This window comes from Oncorhynchus kisutch, linkage group LG27 (assembly GCF_002021735.2).
Source record: "Oncorhynchus kisutch isolate 150728-3 linkage group LG27, Okis_V2, whole genome shotgun sequence".
Taxonomy (NCBI): domain Eukaryota; kingdom Metazoa; phylum Chordata; class Actinopteri; order Salmoniformes; family Salmonidae; genus Oncorhynchus; species Oncorhynchus kisutch.
In genome coordinates, this window is record NC_034200.2 from 28,232,261 (window position 1) to 28,245,427 (window position 13,167).

General features: G+C 40.9%; 1 protein-coding gene across 11 annotated transcripts in view; it reads right to left on the reverse strand.

The window, feature by feature from the left end:
- The window catches only part of LOC109871809 (eukaryotic translation initiation factor 4 gamma 1-like), a 52,533-nt gene extending 43,076 nt beyond the window's left edge, over positions 1-9,457 (reverse strand). For 4 of the 11 annotated variants that reach the window (XM_031807343.1, XM_031807339.1, XM_031807337.1 and 1 more), the window contains exons 1-3: positions 5,486-5,912; positions 2,949-3,067; positions 2,317-2,403 (exon numbers count right to left, since the gene is read on the reverse strand). In XM_031807343.1, coding sequence (XP_031663203.1) covers positions 2,317-2,403; positions 2,949-3,023 — 162 coding nt within the window. In that variant the 5' untranslated portion in view covers positions 3,024-3,067; positions 5,486-5,912. Of the gene's footprint in view, positions 1-2,316; positions 2,434-2,948; positions 3,068-4,998; positions 5,068-5,485; positions 5,914-9,197 lie in introns of those variants that run through there. The other 7 variants (XM_031807341.1, XM_031807338.1, XM_031807335.1 and 4 more) reach the window with 4 other exon arrangements.
- Between the last annotated feature and the right edge of the window lie 3,710 nt (positions 9,458-13,167).

Consider the following 13,167-nt stretch of genomic DNA (forward strand, 5'->3'; position numbering starts at 1 on the left):
AGGTCAAGGTTGGTAGCCAGAGTGGTGAGATGGACCTTAAAAAACACACACACTAAACCAAAGTGGTTAAGCAGAAAGACCGTTACACACAGGTTGGACCAAAGCGTTACAGTTGAGCAAGAGTTGGAGTTAAAAGGCCCAGTGCAGCCAAAAACATGATTTGTATGTTACATATACACATACAGTAGCAGTCAAAAGTTTGGACACCTACACATTCAAGGGGTTTTTCTTTATTTTTACAATTTTCTACATTGTAGAATAATAGTGAATAAATCATAACTATGAAATAACACATATGGAATCATGTAGTAACCAAAAAAAAGTGTTAAATATATATATTTTTTAAATATATTTATTTTATTTGAGATTCTTCAAAGTAGCCACCCTTTGCCTGGATATCAACTTCGCACACTCTTGGCATTCACTCAACCAGCTCATGAGGTAGTCACCTGGAATGCTTTTCCAACAATCTTGAAGGAGTTCACACATATGCTGAGCACTTGTTGACTGCTTTTCCGTCACTCTGCGGTCCAACTCATCCCAAAGCATCTCAATTGGGTTGAAGTCGGGTGCTTGTGGAGACCAGGTCATCTGATGCAGCACTCCATCTCTCACCTTCTTGGTCAAATAGCCCTTACACAGCCTGGAGATGAGTTTTGGGCCATTGTCCTGTTGAAAAACAAATGATAGTCCCACTAAGTGCAAACCAGATGGGATGGTGTATCGCTGCAGAATGCTGTGGTAGCCATGCTGGTTAATTGTGCCTTGAATTCTAAATAAATCACTGACAGTGTCACCAGCAAAGCACCCCCACACCACCTCCATGCTTCACAGTGGAAACCACACATGCGGAGCTGATCCGTTCAGTTACTCTGCATCTCACAAAGACACGGCGTTTGGAAGCAAAAATCTCAAATTAGGACTCAGACGAAAGGACAGATTTCCACCAGTCTAATGTCTATTGCTTGTGTTTCTTGGCCCAAGCAAGTCTCTTCTTATTGGTGTCCTTTAGTAGTGGTTTCTTTGCAGCAATTAGACTATGAATGCCTGACTCATGCAGTCTCCTCTCAACAGTTGATGTTGAGATGGGTCTGTTACTTGAATTCTGAAGCATTTCTTTGGGCTGAAATCTGAGGTGCAATTATTTCCCGATTTCTGAGGCTGGTAACTCTAACGAACTTATCCTCTGCAGCAGAGGTAACTCTGGGTCTTCATTTCCTGTGGTGGTCCTCATGAGAGCCAGTTTCATCATAGTGCTTGATAGTATTTGCAACTGCACTTGAAGAAACTTTCAAAGTTCTTGAAATGTTCTAGATTGACTGACCTCCATGTCTTAAAGTAATGATGGACTGTTGTTTCTCTTTGCTTATTTGAGTTGTTCTTGCCATAGCCCTATTTGGTAAAAAGACCAAGTCCGTACTATCTTCTGTATACCATCCCTACCTTGTCACAACACAACTGATTGGCACAAAATCATTAGAAAGGAATGAAATTCCACAAATTAACTTCAGGCACACCTGTTAATTGAAAGGCATTCCAGGTGACTACCTCATGCAGCTGGTTGAGAGAATACCAAGAGTGTGCAAAGCTGTCATCAAGGCAAAGGGTGGCAACTTTGAAGAATCGCAAATATATTTTGATTTATTTAACACTTTTGGTTACTACATGATTCCATATGTGTTATTTCATAGTTTTTATGTTTTCACTATTATTCTACAATGTAGAAAATAGCAAAAATAAAGAAAAACCCTGGAATGAGTAGGTGTGTCCAAACTTTTGACTGGTACTGTACATTTCCACACTGAGATTGGAATAATACTGTGAAAATTATGATAATGCCCTTTGAGTATAAGAGCTGTTTGAAAAGACCGTCTGAAATTTCAGCCTGTTTTGGTGGGATGGAGTTCTGGCCTGCCTGGCGACGTCACAAGGCGGTATAAGTTAATAGAGCAATAACAATGAGTTTCAAACCTCTTGGCCAATAACAGCTAGTTCAGAGGTTTCATATCCCTCCCATTAGGTTCATCCAATTAGGCCCCTAACTCAGACAGTCCTAGCAAATTTCATGCTTGAGAAAATATATTTTTGTTTTCAATTAAAACAGCAAAAAGAAACAATCATAGTAAGGTACTTAATTGTTACCCAGAAAACATTTGATATTTAGATTTTAAAAAAACAGCTGCATTGGACCTTAAAGAATTGAAGTAGGGGTCTTACACTCAGCAAGACATAGAAGAGTCGACATTGAAAGAGTGTTGGCAAAAGAGCGGAAAATGAAAGGAGCAATTGAGTAGCAGAAGAAGTAGAGTGCACTACCTGTCGTGGCTGCGGTGCAGAATTCATTTGTTGAGGTGTTTGGGTGGCGAAGACAAGAGAAGTGGGCTGTCCAGAGGCATAGGTAGCCTGGGAAAGAGGGGAGGCAGAGAAACACAACTACATTAGCCGGCTAACTTGCTGCCAAAGATGGGTTGTGCTCAGTAGGATACAATGTAGCAAAACGCTTCAGAAAGGAAAACAAAAATGATCATCCTTATTGGACAAGTTCAGGGGTGTATTTATTAGTCGCAGAACATTTTGCAAGGGGAAACATTTAGCAGTGCAAAGGGCAGGTAGGACCCTCCCTGTTTGATTTGTTTTGTTCCTAGAGTAAATGGTAAACAGTTTAATCTTTGTATTCACTAAGAACCAAATGGAACCAAACTGACGCAAACTTGATGAAACGGGGAGGGACCTATAGGAATTTGTCCAATAGAAACTCTGGTTTTTTTGCAAACTGTTTTCCATTTGGAGTGAACATTTTCTGTTGCAAAACATTTAGCAAAAGTCTTTGTCTAATGAATAAAACCCATGTAGAATCTCACGGTTTCAAAACATTGTCTCATGTTTTTTGCCTAATGAACGCTACTCTGATCTGTCAGAGCGAGCTGGGTCTTGTCACTGGCTCTCACCTGTGTCAGGCCAGGGGAGGGGGAGGGGAGTGGGACAGAGGTGGGTCCCGTTATAGGCTGCGGTGGTTTGTTCATTTCACGTGGTTCTGCATCAGGGTGGCGCTGACTTGCCAGACGATCTGAGGAAGAGTTAGTTACCAAAATGAGCAAAAAATTTGGTGAATCAATTTTTTTTAAATCCTCCAAGACATTAATCTCCATATTGATACTGGGTCAGCTGGACTAGGCTAGGCACACTAGATGTACAATAATCACCTGGACACCATGCCCAGGGAGCGAAAGAGCAGAAAGGTCAGAAAGCCAACTTGGGAAATCCCTGTATCAACCGCCTAAGAAGTTAACTAGCGGTTGCCCTCACGGAGCTACCCTCAGTACCCAATGACATATTCATGAGAAACCCTGAGTGTTTGTCTGGTGTAGTAGGTCATGGCAGTAAGGCTTAGTGCCAAATAACCCGACACTGGTCACAAGTTGGTGTTAAAAAGTAGGAAACGTTACAGTAGATAGGTTAGACCTTGTGTTAGAACACCATTTCATGGGCTTCCAGAAGTTCAGTCTAAATATGCCATTCCAGTGACACAATGTTGTTGTGCCGAGTTCCAAAATACCCATAAACCGCTATTTAGACCTTAAACAAAAAGACACCAACTCACTCCTGAGGTTGCATTGGGTTAATGGGAGTTACCACATCACTACAGGGGCAGTTTCACTATGCTACACTCCAGTCACAACAGACAGAACCATCTATTGATCCTCCTAGCAGATGGTGCCAATAAAGAACATGTCACACCATGACTATTATCATCTCAAGGGAATAACTAACATTTCCTTTCAGAATGAGAGACTATTTGGGGGGACTGAGATTGTGATAGAGAGCTGAATTTGACATGACACGTCTGCGAATTAGAAATTGCAAAAAATAAACTGCTCCTGGGTTGTGGAATTCAAATCTCTTCTCTGCACCATTGGGGATTAGGTTCACGCCAGCCTGGGCTTGTACATCTCACTCACTGTTTTAACTTACGCTCAATTGAACTAACTAGTTATTTAGTATGAATGTCTTTCAGGTCAAAGTTCACTTGCCAGTAGCCTCCATTTGCTTGTAACAGATTGTCTCTATTGTGGACATGTGTTGGTTACAATTTTCAGATTCCTCAGAGATGTCCACATAACATCAGATGACAACTAACAATTTAAATAACATTTATAATTTTACTGGGAAGCAACACACTCCACTTTCGCATTTGAGGAATGTGGAATTGTAGACCAACATGGAATCAGGGTACGTGTATATTGCGGCCTTTAAAATGTTTAAGCAATTTCCCGACAGTGTTTTTGACATGCCATTAATTAAAGCATGAAAAGATGTCGTGTCAAACTGATAGCACATGGTCTAAAGAGGACATCTCACATGAGTTAGACGTGTCATATGGCTGGCTAGCTAGCTAGCAAAGCAGCCGGTGTTAGCCACTATAGTTAGCTTCCATATGTTATCCCATCCCTGGCTAGCCCACTCTGTTTTTGGCGCTAAATAAAACGAAAGACCATTAAATGAACGTATGATAACTAACATGATACGTTTTCCTGGGTATATTAGGTATAACATTAGTTACTGGTATTTCAAATTGCAAGCAAGGCCTTCTAGCGTGCTAACAATGCCGGAGAGGACCACTGATGGTGGATTTCACACACCGCTAGCTAGCCTGTAGTAGCCTACGTGTCTCATAGTAATGAGTGAGTGAACTTGACTAGCTACAGTAAATGAGTTCGCCAACTTAAGTCCACCTGAAATTCTGCAGTGACATGTCTACACATATATACATTGTGGATTGTAATATTAAATATCACTTTATTTGTACCCAACTGAAATAGTTAAGACTTTCAATCACATGTTAATTTCCAAGTTAGTCTTCCAAGGAGTATTCATTCTAGGCCCGACTAAGCCACACACTGAAAGCCCAGCATGACAATTGCTTTGGCTACAGCTTTATGGGCAGGTTAACCAACGTTAACTAGCAATTTTAAAACAGTGTGATAAAAATACACTTACTTGCGAGTAAATTGCCAGATTGGCATCTTGAAGTAAAGCGTGAATCTACACCATTTGTTTCGATGGGAACTGTCAAATTGATGAAAGATTTGCGAAATCTCATTAAGTTACCTTGCTAACATTCTAGACTAGCATTAGCTCGCTAGCTAATTTAACAACAATAAGTTCACCAACTTCAAACACAGACCTGAGCTGGCTAGCTAACTAACTTCAATAATGAAATGCTCGAGAGTTGTTCCAACCCAATTTCATGCAAAGGTTAACTAACTACCCAGGCTCGTTTTGACGAGCACAGAGAAACACAGTTAAAGCCAATACTATTTCTAGCTGCTAACATTAGCTAGCTAGTTATTCTTCTGAAAGATAGCAAGCTATTTAGCCAAGTTAGCAAACCTTGTAAAATGGACTGACAGAACAGGGCCTTCATCCGTGCGTTAGTCTTTCACAGCGTAATAGCAGGTATCGAACTTTAGCACAATATTCTTACCGGGTATGAAGTGTCTGAGGGATCGGAGGGAAGACTTGAATAAACAATGGGGAAAAAAATACAGTATTTTATAACCTATTGTCCATTACTTAAAATTGTAGCGAATGTAGTTTCTTGTCCTCTCCTCCAAATGGAAAGTGTGCCTTTATTGACTTAGCAGCTAGCTAGGTGAGTGCTGTCACTTCGTCTTTAAATTCCCAGAACATGCAAAAGTGACAGGGCAGAAAATGTATTAATATCGCACTTGAAGGTTACTATTGACAACTCCAATGCCTCCTAAAAAAGCCTCTGGACCGGAGGTCCATGATCAAGGCGCCGATGGTAACGGATTGCCGGTAAAATACAATATACTGGGGGTTTCATTCGGTTTACAGCGAGACCATGGTGCAATGCATTATCGTCCGCTGGAGCCGGCAGGACTGTGCCCGGGTACGCATGGGTACTTCCGGGAAAATTATTATTTGATGCTGCCACCTCCATCACGTGACAGTGGAAACTAAAATCCAAATGCTGTGTTATTACTACCTCTGAGGGTTTAGAGCTTGGGGTATTCACCTCAAACAAGTACTTGGGAGTATGGCTAGACGGTACACGGTCCTTCTCTCAGCACATATCAAAGCTGCAAGCTAAAGAAAAATCTAGACTTTGTTTCCTCTATCATAATAGCTCCTCTTTCACCCCAGCTGCCAAACTAACCCTGATTCAGATGACCATCCTACCCATGCTAGATTACGGAGACATCATTTATAGATTGGTAGGTAAGGGTGCTCTCGAGCGGTTAGATGTTATTTACCATTCGGCCATCAGATTTGCCACCAATGCTCCTTATAAGGACACATCACTGCACTTTATACTCCTCTGCAAACTAGTAATCTCTGTATACTCATTGCAAGACCCACTGGTTGATGCTTATTTATAAAACCCACTTAGGCCTCACTCCCCCCTATCTGAGATATCTACTGCAGCCCTTATCCTCCACATACAACACCTATTCTGCCAGTCACATTCTGTTTAAAGTCCCTAAAGCACACACATCCCTGTGTCGCTCCTCTTTTCAGTTCGCTGCAGCTAGCGACAGGAACAAGCTGCAACAAACACTCAAACTGGACAGTTTTATCTCAATCTCTTCATTCAAAGACTCAATCATGGACACTCTTACTCACAGTTGTGGCTGCTTTGCGTGATGTATTGTTGCCTCTACCTTCTTGCCCTTCGTGCTGTTGTCTTTGCCCAATAATGTTTGTACCATGTTTTGTGCTGCTACCATGTTATGTTGCTACCATGTTGTTGTTATGTTGATAACATGTTGTGTTGTCATATGTTGCTGCCTTGCTATGTTGTTGTCTAGGTCTCTCTTTATGTAGTGTTGTCTCTCTTGTCGTGATGTGTGTTTTGTCCTATATTTTTTTAATGTTTTGTTCATTTTTACAAAACAAATTCTCAACTGAATTCACAGTTTCATCTACTGCTTACGTTTCTTGAGTGTTGAGGGGTTGGGAGAGAGAGTGTGTGTTTGCCACAAAGGTAAGCTCCACTATTTCTTCTGCTGGCAGGAATGGAAAGTGCATGCCTTCTCCAAATCTGAGGGGGGAATGGGAGAACAGGTTTTAGCTTCAGGTGCAGATATGTCCTTTATACATGCCAATAACTCATCTGCCACCGGCCGACTATGTGAACATTTGAGGCACGCAACAGACCCTAACAACAATATAGAAAATGCGTTATAGAGTCAAAGATGGCAGATTTACTTTTTAACAGGCTTTCAGATAGGCCTATGTTTCTGCTTATAATTTCTAACACTATGGTAGGGTATTTGTTAGTCAACTTGTCTATGATTAGATACATGCAGATTATCTTCTGGCCTTTGCTCCCGACTGGCGCAGCGGTCTAAGGCACTGCATCTCAGTGCAAGAGGCGTCACTGCAGGCCCTGGTTTGAATCTGGTCTTGATTGGGAGTCCCATAGGGCGGTGCACAACTGGCCTAGCGTCGTCCGGGTTTGGCCGGGGTAGGCCGTCATTGTAAATAATAATTTGTTCTTAACTGACTTGCCAAGTTAAATAAAGGTTAAATACAAAAATTATTACAATAATACAAACATTTGCTGACTTGTTGCCTTAGAATCAAATCAAATCGGATTTGTCACATACAACAGCTTACCGTTAAATGCTTACTTACAAGCCCTCAACCAACAATGCAGTTCAAGAAATATAGTTTTTTTTTTTACGAAATAAACTAAAGTAAAAAAATATATAAAATCAAAAAGTAACAGAAGAAAATGACATAATAACGAGGCTAGTAAATAAGCATTTGCTCACCAGAATGTGATACATCGATAGAATGAATGCTTCAACGTAGTTGACATTGGTACAGTTTTCTCTTTCATCTCTGCTTCTCTCATGCAGCAAAGACGCTTGGGGCCGTGGAGAAAATGTAATAACAAAAATTAAAATACATAAAGATATTCTGTGCAAAATGTCCAAATGGCATCAGTTTAACTGGTTTTAAGGAAATTAATAGCTGTGAAAACTACCCAACATGTTTCTTGTAAGATTTCAGTTAGGCTTGGATGCACATTTTATGCTGTTGAAATATGCTATCAGCTTTTATGCAATGTGGTCTCAGAGCATTTCTTATTATTCTGTACATAAATCCGAGACACTCCATTTAGTATGATTTGTTATGTTTCGTATGGTATGTATTAATTGGTGGATGTCCATCATCCATTTGTTATGATATGTTACGAATTGCAAATCGTACAATATTTTACAGATTGCAATTCATACAATATGTTACGAATTTGCAAAACATACATTATGTTACAAATTTGTCTAATGTTAGTGTAACGGATGTGAAACGGCTAGCTAATTAGCGGTGGTGCGTGCTAAATAACGTTTCAATCGGTAACGTCACTTTCTGAGACCTTGAAGTAGTGGTTCCCCTTGCTCTGCAAGGGCTGCGGCTTTTGTGGAGCGATGGGTAACGATGCTTCGTGGGTGACTGTAGTTGATGTGTGCAGAGGGTCCCTGGTTCGCGCCCGGGTAGGGGCGAGGGGGCGGTCTAAAGTTATACTGTTACATTAGCTCTAGGGGATAAGGGTTCAGTTTAGGACTTAGGTTAAAAGGTTAAGGTTGGGGTTAGGGAAAGGGTTAGTTAAAATGTTAGGGTTAGGGGAAGGGTTAGCTAAAATGCTAAGTAGTTACAAAGTAGTTAAAGTAGTAAGTAGTTGCAAAGTTGCTAATTATGTAAAACGCTTGAGTTGCCCATAATGAGATTCTGAACACGCAACCTTTGGGTAGCTAGACGTTAATGTTATATTGGCGAGCATACAAGTTAGGCCCTAAAGCTTAGGCATAGACTACACACTAATGCCAGAAAAAAACAATGTAAGAAAAACCTCACTGTAGCCTATAGATATGAATTTCACAATAATTATACATTTATGGACTTTTAATGCATTGTTTTGTCTTTATTCAACCAACCCGCCACCCACCCTTCTTCCGAACAATATTTCATGACCCTAAAGCCACCCGCCACTGTTGGATCCTGTGTTTTACATTATAGCCATGACCATATATATGATTGAATATTATCTGCTGTTGGCTTGTGTGGATGTATGTATGTGTTATGCAACATAGCTGACTTGAAACATTGTTAAAAGCTTCAGGGCCATGGGCCTTTCTCATGATGGAAAAAAGACAGTATTTTATAACCTATTGTCCATTACTTAAAATTGTAGCGAATGTAGTTTCTTGTCCTCTCCTCCAAATGGAAAGTGTGCCTTTATTGACTTAGCAGCTAGCTAGGTGAGTGCTGTCACTTCGTCTTTAAATTCCCAGAACATGCAAAAGTGACAGGGCAGAAAATGTATTAATATCGCACTTGAAGGTTACTATTGACAACTCCAATGCCTCCTAAAAAAGCCTCTGGACCGGAGGTCCATGATCAAGGCGCCGATGGTAACGGATTGCCGGTAAAAAAGACAGGAACTGTGCAATGAGTTAGGGGGGGGCACATTCAGAGCATGGGGTTGCAGAACAAGCGGTCTTTTGTTAGATAACAGGAGCCAGGTGCGAGATAAAGGTATGGAGCATGAGCGCATGGATGTTCTTCACAGCAACAGTTACATCTATCAACAGAAGCGTCAAGTCAAGTCACCTGCAATAGGCTGAGCAAGTTTAAACCACGCCCAGTCTCTACCGTGATAGGCCAACAGACGGGTTGGAACTGTCTATCACAGTATAAAGAATACTGTTCACATACATCTTGTCAGTTCTCTGTTCTGCCCTGCGTGGTATTACAGTGAGCCCGTATATACGAAAGTTGCATTTGCCATTTATTACTTAGCTAATAAAAAATACATAGTATAAAATCGGTGACTCGTTGTTATATTTATCCTGATTACAGATTCGAATTTACGCAACTCTAACACCACACGGATATAACCGCATGACTTCGAGTTATGAGTCAACCTGCACAGCTGTGTAAGGTAGTGACAAATTAAACAGAGACTTGGAAGAACAGAGAAAGAAAGAGTATCGCCTCTTATCTGAGTATTGGAGGGAGAAACATATCCCTCTGGGGCATAGAATTAACAAAGCCCCCGCTTTTGGCTTAGAAGACAGTAATTTTATGCAGAGATGGGAGAATGTTTTGAACAATTGCTCTCTAGATCTCATGTTGCTTGTCATTGAAAATATCAAGCAGAGACAGAGATAATGCGACAGGCTTGTCATTGAAAAGACCAAGCAGAGATAGAGATAATGCGACAGGCTTGTCATTGAAAAGATCAAGTAGAGACAGAGATAATGCGACAGGCTTGTCATTGAAAAGATCAAGCAGAGACAGAGATAATGCGACAGGTTGTCATTGAAAAGATCAAGCAGAGACAGAGATAATGCGACAGAGTGCTCGCATCAGAAGTTTTTCTCTCGCTGACAGATGAGTAGTTGGTGTCTCGGTTCCTTTGGGACCACATAGGGCTGAACTTGGATCAGTACCTGGATCTGACACCATGCAGGTCATAGACCGTGCCCTTGGAGTAGTGCTCAGTATCCTTCTGGTTTTTCTCCAGTGTGTGCCTCTTCAGTTCTTTTTTAAAGGTGGCAATTTTCTCTGTTAATGTGGGAAACATTTAGATTTATTTTTATTTAAACGGAAAAGTCAGTTAAGAACAAATTCTTATTTACAATGATGGCCTACCCCGGCCAAATCCTAACCTGGATGACACTAGACCAATTGTGCACTGCCCTATGGGACTCCCAATCATGGCCGGTTGTGATACAGCCTGTAATGACGCCTCTTGCACTGAGATGCAATGCCTTAGACCACTGCGCCACTCGGGAGCCCGAAATCAACTAGCCCATGTCAGCTAATGTTTTTTTATTTCGTTTTTTTGCCCATAGATAATGTTGTCATTTTTTTGTCACTCAAATATTACATGAATACACATTAGACATGGCAAAATGTAAAGAATTGCGTGTGATGTTCCCGAATGCTGGAAGTTGGGCCCCGAGTGAAACAGTTTGGGAACCCCTGCTTTAGATCAATGTTGGATTGCTGAAAAGGAGAGGGATTTCCTCATCACCCCTCACCCAGTATGTGCAGCTTACTATGGCCTACCTAAGATTCACAACAAACTATCTGATCCTCCTCTGAGACCTATAGTCTCTGATAATGACAGCCTCACGGAAACCCTATCCCAATTTGTAGATTTTTTCATAAAACATTTGGTTCCTTCCCTTCCAGCATTATTTGGTGACAACAATGATGTATTAAAGATCCCTGAGAATGTCAAATTTGAATCTAATGATATACTTATAAATATGGATGTTCTTTATACGAACATCCCTCATGTAGGAGGCCTAGAAGCCCTCTCCCACTATCGAGATCAGGCTTGGGCAATTCCAGTCCTCAAGAGCCTGATTGGTGTCACAGTTTTGCCCCAGCCCCAGCTAACACACCTGACTCCAATAATCAACTAATCATGATCTTCAGTTTAGAATGCAATTTGATGAATCAACTGTGTTTGCTAGGGATGGAGAAAAAGTGTGAAACCAATCAGGCCCTTGAGGACTGGAGTTGCCCACCCCTGATCTAGAGAAACGCCCTGAAGGTCTGCTGCCCCCTTCTGCTTTTATTTTGACATTAACCAAAATTAACTTTTTAAAGTATGCTGGCTCTTTTTACCTCCAACGCCAGGGAATGGCGATGGAAGCGGCATTTGCTCCAAATTATGCTAATGTATTTATGGTTTTCAGGAAAGAAAAATTAATTTACAATACTAAATCTAACCCCTTATTTTCTAATATTGTCCTGTGGTGTTGATTCATTGATAATAATCTGGTAGTCTGGTGGGGCACAAAGAAGTAGATTTGTCTTGTATGCCAACTCTACTAATCTCCATTTATCATTTACAGAAGAGCATTGTACTGTACTTCCTCTGTCAATTTCCTCGACTTCACAATTTTTCATGTCGACGGTGATACGCTAGAAATGACCGCAAACCTCTCAATAGGAACATGCTCCTAAATTATGATAGTAATCAGTGGCGATTTTAGCATGTGAATTTTGGTGGGGAAAAGTCCCAATTTTCTTTAAGATGCCAGCAAAGCCACTACACAACACTAAACAATACATTAATTGCACTATAACATGCTGACCACAATGCAAAACAAATGTACACATACATGTTATTCAATCATTGCACTGCACCCACACTGCTTGTGCACGTCAGCGAGCATCAGCGTGGCCATGCTCTGGTTCTCATTGGTTTTTAAGAGCATATACCCAGATGGGTGATTGAAAGATAAACTGAGGTCCAAACTCAGTTCCTCTTTGTGGTAATGCACGTAAAGTTGGTTGCCAACCACGCCATATGAAGTCCAAAGAAGAAAAAGAAGCCTGAAGGAAGTTGGAGAGATGAGGAGAAACAAATCCGGTTTAATGTTTTTTTTCTGTCGATTAATTGTAGAGTAGAGGACCTTGTGCATTTCAGGTCAAATAACAACCCAATGTTAATATCCCAGGACAAATTAGCTAGCAACAGCAAGCTACATTGCCGTAAATGTTTAATGTTTTCTGACCTGTCCCAAAATTAATATAATTGGTTCAGAATTTGTTTTGACATTTCAACCTGCGTTTCCTGGTCGCGTCTGATGTGGGTGAACAAAATCAACTTGCGCGATGGTGCATGCGGTCATGCGGCATGTTATGGTGAATAATGGTGCCCACAAACTATTACATGCTGACTACACCACTCACTTCGTGTGCGTGAGGGTTGCAAAATAAATGTACACGCATGTTATTCAATCATTGCACCCACACTGCTCACGAGCGTGTGCATAGCCGGTCACTAAAATAGAGCTTGGTTCTAAACTCAGCAAAAGAAGAAACACCCCTTTTTCAGGACCCTGTCTTTCAAAAGATAATTCATAAAAATCCAAATAACTTCACAGATCTTCATTGTAAAGGGGTTATACACTGTTTTCCCATGCTTTTTCAATGAACCATAAACAATTAATGAACACGCACCTGTGAAATGGTCATTAAGACACTAACAGCTTACCGACAGTAGGCAATTAAGGTCACAGTTATGAAAACGTAGGCCTTTTTAAAGAGGCCTTTCTACTGACTCTGAAAAACACCAAAAGAAAGATGCCCAGGGTCCCTGCTCATCTGTGT